This window comes from Petaurus breviceps, unplaced genomic scaffold (genome assembly GCF_028583685.1).
Source record: "Petaurus breviceps papuanus isolate PSGF00001 unplaced genomic scaffold, PetGlider_PUasm1.0 98, whole genome shotgun sequence".
Taxonomy (NCBI): Eukaryota; Metazoa; Chordata; class Mammalia; order Diprotodontia; family Petauridae; genus Petaurus; species Petaurus breviceps.
The window spans coordinates 1,550,598-1,565,926 of NW_027187460.1; the positions used below are offsets into that span (position 1 = coordinate 1,550,598).

The 15,329-nt window shown below is 45.4% G+C and overlaps 1 protein-coding gene across 2 annotated transcripts in view; it reads right to left on the minus strand.

The window, feature by feature from the left end:
* ADGRB1 (adhesion G protein-coupled receptor B1) overlaps positions 1-15,329 on the minus strand; it is a 268,191-nt gene that overhangs the window by 77,630 nt on the left and 175,232 nt on the right. For both annotated transcript variants that reach the window (XM_069081351.1, XM_069081350.1), the window contains exon 19: positions 388-491. In XM_069081351.1, coding sequence (XP_068937452.1) covers positions 388-491 — 104 coding nt within the window. The remainder of the gene's footprint in view (positions 1-387; positions 492-15,329) is intronic.

Consider the following 15,329-nt stretch of genomic DNA (forward strand, 5'->3'; position numbering starts at 1 on the left):
GAGGGAAGGAAGGAAGGGAGGAAGAAAGGAAGGAAAGAGGGAGGAAGGAAAGGAGGAAGGGAGGGAGGAGAGAGGAAAGAAGGAAGGGAGGGAGGAAGGAATGAAAGGAGGAAGGAAAAGAAGGGATGGGAAATGAGTTTTTCTTCCCATTTTACAGATATGACAATAGGTTCAGAGTCAACATTTAGCAGAATCAAAATTGAAACCCAGACTTGTCCTGTCCAAACGACACTGAAACAAACGCCTGACAAGACAAGGTGTCAGGACAGTAACTGGTGCCACATCAGGTCTGGGGGAATCTCTGATAGCCGGCCACCTCCCACCCCGCCACTGGCCCCCTCCCATGTCCCAAGGGGCATCCTGAGAACCCGTTTGTCGCCTGCCTACCTCCACACGGAAACGTAGATGATGATGAGAAGTAGCAGGGTCAAGGAGGATACGCCGCAGCCCACGATGAGTGTGACTGAGGGGACAATCACCTTTTCCATGTTCTGCAAGAGGGAGAGAGAGACACACGCACACACCCAGTGGGAGAAGGGAACATGTCAGTGTCAGTCCCTGGCATTGGAAGGAATGGGAAAATGGAACTGAATCAAATTGCATGGGATGGATGACATGGAATAGGAAGGGGTAGGTTAGATGTCAATCCTAGTCCTGACTCTGAGACTCATTTGCTAAATTGGGAAGCCCCTTTCCCTCTCTGGGTCTAGGTTTCCTCTTCTATAAATAAAGAGGCTGCAATGCAGTGAAGCCCATGGAACCATAAGGTACCTTCTAGCTTCTTTCATGTCACGAGGCCATGAGTGGAAGGGGACAGAAGGTCGGGGCTCCAAATCAGCAGCAGAGTCAGGACAAGAACTCCTTTTCTTGACTCCCAGTCTAAGGCTCTGTCCATGACCCCATGACATCATTGGTTTCTTGGTGGCAGGAGGTTGGGGAGGATGTCAGGAAGATGGGTGAGTGACATTTAACCTGAGACTGAATGAAGTGTGTTCTCATTGGTTCCCTCCTTTCTTTTATTCTTTTCCTCCGCCTGCTTTCTGAAAGGCACTCCCTTCCTTTCCTACCCATTCTTTAAGGAAAGACTCAGGTTTGACCTCCTCCTGGTTCCCTGCCTACCATCCCTGACCTTGCCTAGTCAATACTGACCTTTCCATTGTCCTAGAGCACTCACTAACTAGTCGCACAGTCAAGCACTTGACATTTAGCTCTCTCTCTCTCTCTCTCTCTCTCTCTCTCTCTCTCTCTCTCTCTCTCCCCTCTTTCAGTGAGGTAGGAGTAGAGAAGATGGCTCATCTTTCCCCACTGTATTCCCCAAGGGTATCTTCCTTCTGGCTCTTTCCTCCCCTCAAACAGAGCACAACCTAAGACTGGGCACATGAGGGAGGTCATTCATTGCAGAATGAAGAAAACCATGAAAGTCACACCCTAGAAAGAACTCAAAAGAACTCTCTAATAATTGTAGCTTTCCCATAATGGAATTCACTTCCCTGGAAGACAATAAGCTCCCTGTGATCATAAAACTTCAGACCAAGGCAGGAGAACAGCCTGTACCTCTATAATACTTTAAGGCTTATTAAGGGTCTCTTATTAGATTCTCCAAGAAGGAGTCTTGCTCTCCTGATTGGGAAGCAATCACCAGGTCTAGTAGACAGCCATCTTGCTGCCATGCCAATCCCTGCTCTAGATAAGTGAAATCACAAGTCTGGATCAAAAATAAATTTTAACTAATGTACAAAGAAATCTAGTGTATAGAGGAAGTTAGGAATTAACTTTTCTGGACCTTCACTTTCCTGCCTGTAAAACAAGAGATGCTATAGAGAAACAACTGATAATTTCCCACCCAGGATCAACCTAGTTCTGAAAATAATTCACAGCAATCATGGGTAAGTTACTTCCCCTCTCTGGCTCTCAGTTCCCCAGCTTGTCAAGCAGGGGTGGGGGAAGGGAGAGGTTTGGAGCAGATTGCCTCTCAGGGCTCTCAGAACTCTATATTCTATCCTCTGTGTTCTAAGGTGATTTCCAGTCCTCACATTGTAGGATTCTTTTCCCCTCTGTCTGTTCATCCTAGTAATTAATCCCTTACTCACATTCACAGGGCTTTGAGCTAAGATCCCCACCTGCTGTTCTCAACTACATCTCAGGGCATTTGAATAGTGTAGGGGTGGAACGGAATTTGGCAGTTAAGAAAGGGACAACTGACAATTATTTAAGGATTTCACATAGTAGCCACAGAAGGAACTGTATTGACAATTCCACCTTTCTCTTTCTCCTTCCTTCCTTTCCTTCCTATCTCTATTACTTTCTCTTTCATTCTATCCTTATCTTTGGCTCTGTCTCTTCCTCTTTTTTCTATGTCCCTTTGTCTTTCTCCTCTCTCTGTCTCTAATTTTTTCCTGTCTGTCTTTCCCCCCTTCTCTCTGTCTCTCCTCTCTGTCTTTCCCCTCCTTCCCTCCCTCCCTCTCTCCTTGTTTCTATGTCCCTTTGTCTTTCTCTTTTCTGTTTCTAGTTCTTCCTTCTCTGACTTCCCCCACCTCTCTCTCCCCCTTGTTTCTATGTCCCTTTGTCCTTCTACCCTCTCTGTAGTTCTCCCTATCTGTCTTTCTCCCCTCTTCTATCTCTCTCTCCCCTCCCTCCCTCTCCGTCTCTCTCTCTCTCCCGTCTCTGTCTCTCTCCCCTTGTCTCTACGTCCTTTTGTCTTTCTCCTCTCTCTGTCTCTAGTTCTCCCTGTCTATCTTTCCCCCCTCTCTCTTGCTATCACTTTCTCTCTCATTCCCTCTTTCTCAATCCCTCTCTGTATCCTTTTCTATGCCTCTGGCCCTATCTCTCTGGATATCTGCCTCTGTCTCCTTCTTATATCACCTTTCCTTCCCTTCCTTTCAGTCTGGGGTCACATCTGTCTCCAATGTTATGCTGGCTTCCAGCTACTCTAACCTACTTTACCAGCTGACACAAAGAAGAAAAAAACACCCAGAAACACCGAAGCACCTTAGAGTGCCTTCTCTTTACCTCACCGGCCCCCAGCCCACCCCAAGGCACTGACATCCACTCTCTGGGTGAGACCTGAATCCTAAAGTCTCCCTTGAAGAGAGACCTCAGTCATGGAGCAGAGGGGACAGATCTTCTCATGTCCCTCAGAGCTCTTGGACCTTGGACCAAGTCCAAATACTTCAGTCTGCCATTCAAAGCCTTAAAAAATGCCTCGCCCAATCTGGAACCTTATAACTCATCCTCCCTCTGTTCCAGCCAGCTCCTCTCCTCACTGTCCCTTCCATAAACTAGGATCATTCCTACTAGTCTCCCTACTTGCTTCACCATGTTTTCCAACTTACTCATCCTTCATGGTCCAACTTATGTTCTACCACTTTTAGGAAGCGATCCATCCCTGAAATGCCCAGCCCTTACTGAGTTCTCTCTCTTGGGAATTCCTATGGGTCCATGTCAGTCACATAATTCATTATTTGCTTACACCATCTCAATTATCTTCATCAGTTAACAAACATTTGAGTACTTTTGATGTACTAGTACTCTTATTTCCTAACAGTGGGGTAAAATAGAAAGAATACAGGTTCTGGAGAAAGAGGACTTAGGTCCAAATCCCTCCTTTCATACTTAGTTTCTCTATGACCTTGGGCAAGTCATTTGAACTCCTCTGGCTTTAGTTTCCTCATCTGGAAGAGTAGGCTTGATAGCCTCTGAGATCACTTAGAGTTCTAATGCTATGATCCTATAATTCCTTGGTTAAGAGTCAGGAGACTTTGGAGGCAGAATGATGAATTGGAAAGACCAATGGTTCTGGGTTCAAATCCTGTCTCCAATGTTACCTTTCTGTGTGACCTGGATAAGTCACCTAAAATCCTCAGTTTCCTCATCTGTAAAGTTAGGGAGATGGACTAGATGGATTCTGAAGTCCTTTCCAGTTCTACATCTATGATCCTTTGACCTCTCTAGGTAAGACTTTGGGTGGATCACTTCCTTTCTTGGTGCCTTACTTTCCTCACCTGTTAATTGGGCACATTAATTGCCACACTACTGACCCCATGGGGCTATTGTGAGAATCAGTTCAGGAAACCCAGGTTCTAGTCTCATATGTGGCACTGATTTGCCAATGTCCCTTTGGATGCCAGTTTCTTCCTTTCTATATCACATGAGGGCTCATTTGCTAATGTCTCTCTAGTTCTGATATCCTGTGATTATTCTGGATGCGGGCAGGGGGAGTTTTGTGATTATAGAGTCATAAAGTCGGAAAAGACCTTAGAAATCTTCACTTTACAGATGGAGAAACTGAGGCACAGGGCAGGGAAGGAACTGGTCCTAAGTCACACAATGAGTCACTTCAACTTTTGGAACTGAGATTTTTCTCTTCTGAAAAAAAAATGGGTTAAAAATACTTATATTATCTATTTTCCAAGGCTGATATGAGGAAAACAGCTTAACAACTTTAAAATTCCAGAGAAGTGTGAATTGTTATTTGTTGAAGAACAAATCTTAATGCCTGCTGTACTAGAAAGAGCAGTAGACTTCAAGTCAGAAAAGAACATGGTCCCAAATCTTGCCTCCAACAACTACTAGCTACGGGATCTTGGGTGAGTCTGCCTCAGTTTCCACATCTGTAAAACAGAAATAATGTCAGCACCTACTTCATGAGGTTGTTTTCAGATCAAATGAGATAATGTGAATAAAGCATTTAAAAACCTTAAAATACTCTATAAACGTCACTGCTTTTTAGTTCAAAAGCAAGGATAAGCATTTTAGGGGAGGGGGGATCAGATCTGTGACCTATCAATGCAAATTAATACCTCCTTGGAATGTCACTTTAAAGAGTTGTGTTGGACACTGGTTAAGTGACTAGCCTAGGGTCACACAGTCATAGCCTGAACCTTGGCCCTGATCACAGACTGAGAGTCCTGACCCAGGTCCCAGACTGGGTCCAAACCACGCTATCTGTCTCAAACACATGCTATGGGTCACCAGAAAGCCTGGCTAAGAGGGTGTGGATAAAATTGGTGCAACCCCAATACCTGTGGGAGAAAATCACAGAGCCCCCAACTCTTAATAGGTTTTTCCTTCTTATCAGTAAGTCAATACAACTGAGAATCTCAGGATGTCAGAACTAGAAAGGACTTCAAGGAACCAATTTATCACAACTCTTAGTTTTAACAGAAGAGGAAACCAAAGTCCATGGTGGGAAAGGAAGACATCCTAGGCCACTGTTGCCATTACAAAGGTGCGGACTATCCTCTAAGGGAGAAGGAATGACTCTGGTGGGGTACAAAATCAGGCAGCATCCTGACTGGAAGCAGGGGGAAGCAGGGAATGACCAAGGGGATGACCCCTGAGGAGGAGACAAGTTCTCTTGGCTGTCTAGTTTCTTATCTGATGCTGGCCAGCTGGCTGGAGACCCTGGGGCCTGGCCCGTTGTTCTGTCACCTGCAAAGGGACCTGCACTACTTGATGGAGGGCTCATTCTCTATGCACCTCCAGCCTGCTTCTCCCCCGCCCTCTCCGACCCGATCTGCTGTGGCCATCTGCCTCTTCCTGCCCTCGTTAGGACAGGGCAGCTGGCCTCCCTTGCCCCTATCTCCTCCTTGGTCCTGCTTGGATGCTTCCCAATGTTTCCCTACATTCTTTTTGAGCCTTATCCTACAAGTGTTTCCTGAGTACTTCCTCAGTCAAGTACTCATCAAGCACTGGGCCCTAAATGGGGAAGGAAATGAACCTCTAACATCAGTGCTGGAAAGGGCCTTACTTAGAAGGGCTAGTCCAGCCCTTTTGGTGATTATCCTCCAATTAGATTTGATAAGTATTAATTTCAACAAAATTAAATACAAAGAAAAAATAAAGAATCGGTATCTGTCCTCAAGGATCTTACAATTGACTCAGTGAAGACATGAATACAAAAAAAAAGAAAACATAAAGTGGATATAAAGTAATTTCAAGAGGCAGAATCCATTAATTACTGAGGGGATCAGAGGAGGCCTTGTGGAAAAGGCAGCACCCAAATCGTGCTTCAAAGAGAGTTAAGAATTCTAAGAGTCAGAATTGAGGAGGGAGAGCAGCTCCAAACATGGGGGACAGCCTACGCCAAGGCACAGGATGGGACATCACATATGAATAACAGCTGGGATTCCTTGATATTGCCAACAACAGCCCTCACTTTTTTCTAAATAACTCTAGCCTAAAAGTCAGGAGACTTGGGTTCTATTCCAGGTTCAGCTTCTATCTGTGTGATCTTGACCACGTTTCTTTATCTTGACCTCAGTTTCCTTACCTCCCTAATGGAGATAATAATCCCTGTTCTGACTACTGGGCTGCTGGGAAGACCAAGTAGGTGACACCTATGAAGGTGCTGTGTATGAAGGTGCTAGATAGCAGGAAACTTGCAGAAGAAGGTATTTATTGTAAGACATAGCTACCATCACTGAATAATTTTGCTTAAATGTGTATTTCCTTGTTACTAGGGAGGTTTCTCTGGGGGTGAGATGGGGCCACTGGGAAGTAAAAACAATCTTAAAAAAAAAGCATCGATAAAATATTTAAAAGACAGATTTTTTTTTTTCAATAAAGATCAGTGATTTTGTCAGTATAGGGAGCTGCCTCTGGCAAAACAGATCACAGACTGCTCTGACTTAGGAGATAAAGCCTAGAGAGTTGCTGGAGGCACATGGATGGGACATGATTTGCCCATGGTCACGTAACTAATAATGACAGAAACAGTTTTTGAACTCAGGTCTTGAGGCCCTGTACTGATTGGAAGCCCAGTTTCAAGGTCAGGAAATGAGATCCAGGAAAAACTAGGAAAACCCATTTCTAGAATACTTCCCAGACTTAACAACTATTTTCCCCAAGAAGTTAAATAACAGTGAAAAGTTCTTTGTTATGAGGATGGTTCTCTGGGAGGAGGAAGGGAAATCTAGGAGGGAGAGAGAAATCTAGGGAATGCAAAACCAAAACATAAATAAAAATAAGAAACGACCTGATGACTAATAGCTTAATGAAGGTCACAGGCAGCAAGAAGCAAAACTAAGATTAGAAGCCAGGTTAGCAGATGCCCCAGTCCACAGGTCTTCCCAATAAACCATTTTGATGCCTTCAAGGAGTACTACTTCTGGGAGTTCTTACTCCCTTTTTTTTTCAGATGAGGAAACTGAGGCTTGGAAAGTGACCTGGCCATGACCCCCAGCTTGTAAATATAAGGGCCGGGATAGCACAAAGACAGGTCACTTCAGGTAGGCCTTATTCTGAGCTGGGCCGGTGTGTCTCCCCTCCCCTCCTGCCCCCACCACTAAGGGATAAAGAAGGCTTACATAGGCCTAGATGGAAAACAAAGTCAGAGAAGTACAATAATTTGTCCATGGTCACAAACAAGGGCGGGGCAGAGGACTCTAGTCTTCCCATAGCTGTTTATTAAAGCCTCTGACCTATGCTCATTCCTATGGGAGCCCAGTCAGTCATAATCCCCCCCCTAATTTTTGGTGAAGAGTTTTCTACCTGCCTCATGGAAACTGCTTTTCAATCCTTTAAGAAATAGGAACTATTCTTATCTTAGATTCTCATTTAATACAGCACTTTTTTTCATAACCATGGGAGAGGTGGGTATATTATCATATGTGTACATACACACATACATATAGACACACGTGAAGTACATGTATATAATATATGCATACATATACACACGTATACATGTGCGTATATGTGTATTTCTACCTTTTCCTTCACCTATTAACATTTTTTTTTAATTTAGAAAAAATTGTTCTGAGGTTTTCAGACTGCCAAAGGGTCTATGATACAAAGAAAGCTAAGAATACCTGACCTAGACCACTCTCCTTTTTTTGCCCCCAGATGAGGACACAGGTCTAAAGAGATTTAGTGATCCTTCCAAGGCTGAACCAGTTGTTTGTGACAGAAATAGGATTTGAACCTGAGTCCAAAGTTTGAAAACTGGCTCCAAGCCTTAGACTCTCGACTGTCCACCACTTCCGTGCTGTGTCTGTCTCTCTAAAATCACCTGTGGAAACCACATCTAATTAGGAAAGGAGGCCAGGCCACCAGGATAAGCGGGAGTCCAGACAGAGCTTGGCCTGCCTTCATCTGTGGCGGCCTCTTTTCTTGTCAGCCCCTGCTGGGCCCAGAGAATTGGGCCGGGCCACCTGCAGGCTCTGGCTGGCCCTACCTTTTCTCTGCTTTCTTATTTTAGCCTTCGCCTCTCTAGCAACCCCCGGCCTACTCAGGCAAAAGTATGACTTAGAGGATCCTGTATCCCCAGAGAGAGAAGAGCGCTGACCGGAATGAGAGGACCTGGGTTCCAACCCCAATTCTGCCACTTAAAAGCTATGTGACCTTGGGCAAGCCACTTTTCCCAGGTCGTGTGTCCAATGAGGGCACTGGGTTAGGTCAGGGGTCTTTAACCTTGTTTGTGTCTGTGTCATGAAACCCTTTTATGGAGCCTCAGAAGCAGGGGCTTAAATGCATGACATGACATCCATAGGACGACAAAGGGAAGCAACCACATTGAAATATCATCATCAAAAAAGTTAACTTTCTTTTTTACACAGATCTCAGGTGAAGAAGTCTTGTACTAGAGCATCTCTGACCAGTGGTCATCCCCGCCATGATGAGAACACTACTTTACTACTCTTTGAATCAGCCCATGTCAAATCCCTTCCCTCCAGAATCTTTTTGTTGCTGTTGTTTAGTCCTTCTCAGTCATGTCTGATTTTCTTGGTAAAGATACTGGAGGAGTTTGCTATTTCCTTCTCTGGCTCACTTTTACAGAGGAGGAAATTGAGAGAAACTGGATTAAGTGACTTACCCAGGGTCACACAGCTAATAAGTGTCTGAAGCCAGATTTGAACTTAGTTCTTCCTGACATCAGGTTCACTGTGCATCCCATCCCTCCCCATTCCCTTCTCATTCCTTCCCTTCTTGATAGCATACTGGCAACGAGGATACAAACTTAAAGTAAAACAAACAACTTATAAACAGTAAATAAACAATGTTTGCCCTCAAGGAATTTACAGGAAGTGGGACACTTGGGAATTTCCCCTCCTCAAGCCAAAGTCAGTCTTTGGCTTCTGATAGTATAGGAGTCAGCCCTGTTTTTCACCTCTCAGAATATCTCTTCTTGTTCCTTATGCCTGGAATACCTTCTCTCCCACTGAATACTAATAGCTAACATCCATCTATCTATCCATCCATCCATCTATCTATCCATCCATCTATCTATCTCTCTATCTATCCATCCATCCATCTACCTGTCTAATATACATATACACACATATACATGCACACATATATGATATGACTATATATAATATACACATGTATTTGCACATGTATATAACTTTCAGAAAACCCCATATGTACCTAGAAGCTATGAAAGCTTAAAACGTCACTAAAACTGTGTGTACATATACACACACATATTACTATATATGATATATACATGTATTATATATGCATATGACTTTCAGAAAACCCATATGAATATATAAGCTATGAAAGCTTAAAATTTGTGGGTGCATGTGTGTGTACCCCTTTAATGTCTACAAAGAGCAATACCCCTGTGAGGTAGATGCTGTTATTGAACCCATTTTATATTACAGACAAGGCTACTAGAGTTAAGCGACTTGCCCAAGGTCAAGTCACATAGCTTGTGCAGAATCTGTGACAGATTTCAAAGTGAGGCCTTCTTGACTCCAGGTCCCATGGTCTAGTTACTGATGCACCCAGCTGCTCACCTGTCCTTTAAAATCCATTTCAAATACTATTTCTAGGAAACTTTATCTGATCTTTTCTCCATCCCCTTATTCTCCCTCCCCCCCCGAAAAAAATCCCCACCTTTCCCTCTGACCTCATGTAGCAGTTTGTTTACAGGTCTCTAATGCTTTTATCAGGTAACACGGTGAATCACAAGTTATCTGTGTTTGTGTCCTATAGCCCTAATAGAGCAGAAGCTTCAAAGAGGGCACGGCATTGAGTTTTATCTAAACCTTATAACTTTCCCAGTGCTGAGCCCAGGGCTCTGCACCCAGGAAGCCTTTAATACATTTTAGTAGGATTATATTTAATGGGAACTGTGTCCAAAAAAAGACTTTCCAACATTCTAGAAAAGAAACCAAGTCAGTTTAGGGGGTTGGAGGTGGGGCTGGCACAGAATCCCAGGCCTGCCTTGGACAGGGCACTGGAGCAGAGAGACACAACTTAGGAGTGCTACACTGAGAAGGGTCCCAGGGATGCTTCCTAGGGAGATCATTTTGGAAAGTCATCTCACAGGTTGCCCAAGCCTACTGAGCTTCAACGTTCCTAGAGAACCATTCAGGAGCCTTGTTCTTGAATATCTTCAGTCCTTCTCCCCCAGGAAGCTTCTCCAGAATATTCCAGCTACAGAGATTTCTCTCTTCTCCAAAACCCTACATTGCTTAGAGTTTGACCTGTTCAGTTCAGTCCCAACATACCCTGTGTACTTTCTATAACTTGTGTGTGAATCTGGCCTCCTCAGCTAAAGGGGCCAGGGAGGTTGCATAAGGTCAGGGAAAATGATCTGAATTTGGAGACAGAGGACCTGGCTTCCCATCCCAGCAGTATTTACTAACAGTATGACTGTTGTTAAGTCAGGTTACCCTTTAGATCTCAGTTCCCAGTCTGTAAAAAGAAGGAAGCAGGCTAAGTGATCCACAAAGCCACAAAATTTCAGATTTGGAAGGAATCTCAGCAGCCATATAGTACAATCCATACACAAAAGGACTGCTGCCCATAACAGAATAGAAAAACCACCCTTACCAGCTTCAGGTCCTACAAACTGGTTTGTGGGCTCCCTGGGAGGCCAGAGAGGTAAGAGGAGGCAGAGCCCATGGCAATAAAAGTGGAGACTCAGTGAATTTGGAGCTGGAAGTGTCTGGAGAGGCCATCTAGCCCTTATTTTACAGATGAGGAAACTGAATCACAAAGGCAATAAACATCTGGTCCAGAATGAAAATCCAGAGCTTCTGATCCCTAGTATGTATGGTCAACCAACCAACAGAGAGGTGGCCGACTTAAATACAGAATTAGACACATATTTGGGGACATGCTTGACCATACATATTTATATAAGGAATTTTTTTTCTTTTTCTTTTTCTGTTTTCAGTGGTTGGAGGAGGTAGAAGTGGAGTTAGAAGAGAAAATAAATGCTTGTTCATTGACAATTAAGAAAAAATACAGTGCTCTTTCCTCAACATCTCTGTACTATCTCGAATAGCAGAGTAATTAGGGGAGAGCCATGGCCTCTGAGAGAGGAGGCCTGCCTGGGTTCAAGTCCCTGTTGGTTCTAGTCCCAGGGGAGAATATCTCTAGCTCTTCTTCCCTCCAAAAGCTGCTGGAATGATTAAAGGGGGTAGAGGGGAAGCACCTTGAAAAACATATCAAGTCTTACAGTCTCACATCTACTCACAACCCTTTCCTCAAGGCCAACAGGCAATTTCCTCAAATACCAGCTTGTGTTGCAGAGACCTATTTCTTGGCAAGCAATTCACAAACTCACTATCCCAGCGTGTTATCACCTTCATTATCCTTCTTCCTATCTGACCTAAATCCCTGGTGATGTTGGCAGATGGGATAAAGTCCTGGCCTGGGAGCCAAAAGACCTGGGTTCAAGTCCAGAGTCTGGGCTCTGACCCTGACTTATTGGATGACTTTGTGACCCCTCCCTGGACCTCAGTTTTCCATCTCTAACACCACCACCACTACTAACAACAATAATCATATTAATAGTGATAGCCCCTTGTAGCTCTATGATCCTATGACATTCTAGCTCATTCTAGACCAGGGAGAAATCCACTCTGTATTGCCTATGAAGCCTCCCTCCCCTTGTCTAGGAGTCTGTGACTTGGGTCACTTTGCATTGTCTTGTAGTGCAAATGCCCCTGACCTTGAAATCTGATCAAGACCTCCTCTAACCCTTGCAGCTTTCTCACCCTGGAAGATCCATCTGCCCTGAGGCCCCCTTCTCCCACTGGTGAGTTCCAAACCTCCTGAAAGCTCCATTTTGAGGAAGCACCTAGGTTAATCCTGTTTACTCCTTGTCTCTTCGTCCAGTTTTAATCCTAACTCTTCAGACTTGGTGACTACGCCCCCTCAAGGGTACCTTCTTCCTGTCCCCACCCCACCTCACCCCTCAGGATGCTTGTCTTCCCTGTTAGAAGGTAAGCTCAATGAGGACCAGCAGGACTTTTTTGTTTGTGTTTATTTGTATTCTCAGAATTTAGCATATTGTTTGGCACAAAGTAAGCACTTCATAAATACTTGTTGACTGAATGACTTAATAGCTGGGATCTCTTGGGAGGCTCCCTTTCCCCTCTCTGGGCCTCAGTTTCCTCTTTTATAAAATGAGGGTGTTTAAGCTATTTGATATATTCCCTTCTAAAGGTATTTGGTTCTATGATTCCTAATCTGTCTCAGAGCCTTTGACTAAAACCAAAGGGAAGAACCAATGGACACTGTGGAATCTTGCCCTTTCCCTTCCTGTGGTGACTGGGGATACCAAGGTACCTCCTCAGGTAGTCTTCTTAGACCAAACCCACTTAACTGTCATCTGACGGGGGAATTTCCCTCAGCTACTCACCTCAAGATACTCCTGCCCAACCATGTATTTTAAATATAGTTTAATAGATATTTTCTGATTTCTGCAGAACAGGAATTCTATGGGATATCACAGTGAGAAAAACCTTACAGTCATATAGTCCCACCCCCATTTTACAGAAGGCAAGATAGAGGCCCCTCGGAGTTAACTGGATTTAATCTTATATTTGCTTTGATACCAGATAGACGGGTGCCAATCCCACATGCAGTTCCCTGTTTTCATTGCAGACCAGGGACTTCCTGAGGACAGAGGCTGTGTCTCTCCCTCCTCAGACTAGGACTCATTTCTCTTACTCCCCAGCAATATCTTGGATGCCCAGGCTCTGCCTATTAGCCTGGTTAGACATTGAGAGATGAGGCCATGAGACTCTGATAATTCCTGGTCGTGCTGGACCCCCAAATTGGCCTAGTTTTCCTTAAAAAAAAAAGGGTTGATTTGGTAGGAAATTGGTGGGGAGTAGACACCTGGGATAAACCTTGTCCCAGGGGACCCTTTCAGTAGGAGAAGGAGACCTATGACAAAATGAAGGACAGGTCCTCTCTTTAGGGCACTTTAAGGTTTTCTCAGAGACTCCTTTACAACAGGTCTGCAAGGTAAAGAGTGACAGTATGGGGTGGGGTTGCTGGCCTGTCCTATCTTAGTGGCTTCTATGCCACCCCTCCTAGGTACTCTGCAGCCACTGCAGTTCCCATGGAAACCCAAAGACCCCCCAAATGCATTGAGTTGTTTACTAGAGCCATTACCACAGGTAAAAATAATAATAATAAAAAGAACAATGATAATAAAAATAACTCACATAACAGAAAATCTAACAAAGTACCTCCAGCCCTTGTCTTTTGTTCTGCTTCTCCTCCTGGCCAAATTAATTCCTCCAGTGCCTCCTGCTCCTCCCTTTTTCCTATGGGTCTGATTGACATGGCTAGAGCCCCATTTCGCTGGGACCCCCAAAGCAGAGCCCAGACACCCTATGCGTGGTTAGCAAAGACAACAGAGTGTACTCTTGGAGGATCTAAGCTCCCCTCAAGAGTGCACTGAGACCCAGCCTTATAGACAGCCAGAGCCTTAGGGGAGAGGGGAGGAGGAATGCTGTTCTAGGAAAAACCCTCCCCTCCTCCAACCACCACTGCCATCCGGCCCTCTCCTCTGTCTCTTACCCCCAAGGTTTGGGTCTTAGACAATCTCTGTTAAACAGAGAAGAAGGGAAATCTCAGAGCCTGTCACCAGTCCCTAAGATCTATTCCAGCTCTGCCATTCCAGGTAAACCTGGTGTTCTCTAAGTCCCATAAGTCAAGTTTAAGCCTCTTCAGGGCCCTCTCCCAGAACTTCAGACCCCTCAGCTCCTTCTCCCAGGTTCTGGGCTTCCTCAGCCCATTTTCTGAGGCCCTTACAGTCTTCCTTATTTTCTTCTAGTTCTCAAGACCTTTTGGCTTCCCCAGTAAGTCCCTCAAATCCCTAAACTTTCCCTCTCTGGTCTCCCATCTACCTCTCCCTGACTCCTTAGCTTTCCCTCTCTGATTCTTGGATCAATCAGCTTCCTCCCAACCCTCAGAGCCCTCTCAGGACTTACTTCCAGGTCCTATAACTCTCTGTTACCCCTCCTGGGTTCTGGGCCCCTTCTGCTCTGTTTCTTAGTCTCTTCCCTCCCATCCTCTCAGTTCTTCCTCCTCATTCTCAATGCCTGTGAGTTCTGAAAGTCAGATGCCCAAGCTTTTCCATGCCTCCTTATAGGCTCTACTGCCCCAGGGCCTCACCTTTCTCTCCCACATTCTGATTCACTCATTCTCCTGTTAGGTTCCAAATGCTTCGGAGCTCTCCCCAAGACCCTCAGAATGCAGATCTACCTCAGCCCATCCAAACCCCTTCTAAGACTTTCAAAAGTCTAAATTGCCTTTCCCTTCTCTGGTTCCCCTCAGTGCCCCCTCCCATGCCCCCAGCTCTACAGCTCAGTCATCTGGTCTCCCCAGAACACTCAGCTCTGCTCTATTCTCAGGTCTAAGGTCTAAGAACACCAACTTTCTGACAGACCTGGCTAGTTAAAACTCTTACTCTACTCCCAACCCCACAGTGAGATCCCAGCACAGCAGCCCATAGCTGAGATACCCTTCCCCCTGCCATCCGTTGGACCACTCAATCCCTAGATTTCTTTGGAGGAGGGAAGGAGACATTCAGGGATAGAGGTGGGAGGACCACGAAAGCCCAGGAAAGGAGGGAGAGAGTGATGGAGTTGCTCCGGGTTCACTGGGACCCAATCCTCCTCTGGGGTGCCCCTAAAGCCAGGCATCGGACAGCCCCAGACACCAATTCCCCTGCCTGACACCTCCTGATCTCCCTCCCTTCCTTCCCCATTCCTGGCCCGAGCTGTGCTGCTGCTATTGGAACATCCCGTTAAGTCACTTCTGACCGGAGCTTCCCAGCCCAGCCTCTGCTTGCCTTTCCTTGCTGGGCACCGGCCACCCACAGGGTCTCTGAACAAACCCCTGGTCCCTTCCCCCAGTTTCCTCTAGGTCCCTTGGTCCCCTGGTTCCAAGGCAGGGAGAGTGGCAGAAGCAGAGCCAGCAGCAGGCACCTGACGCCTTCTATCTATCGCTTTCAATGTCATTGGGGAAGCTTTCCCATCTTGTCTTTCTGTCTCTCTTCCCCATCCCCCCAACCCCAGCATACTCTCTCTCTCTCTCTCTCTCTCTCTCTCTCTCTCTCTCTCTCTCTC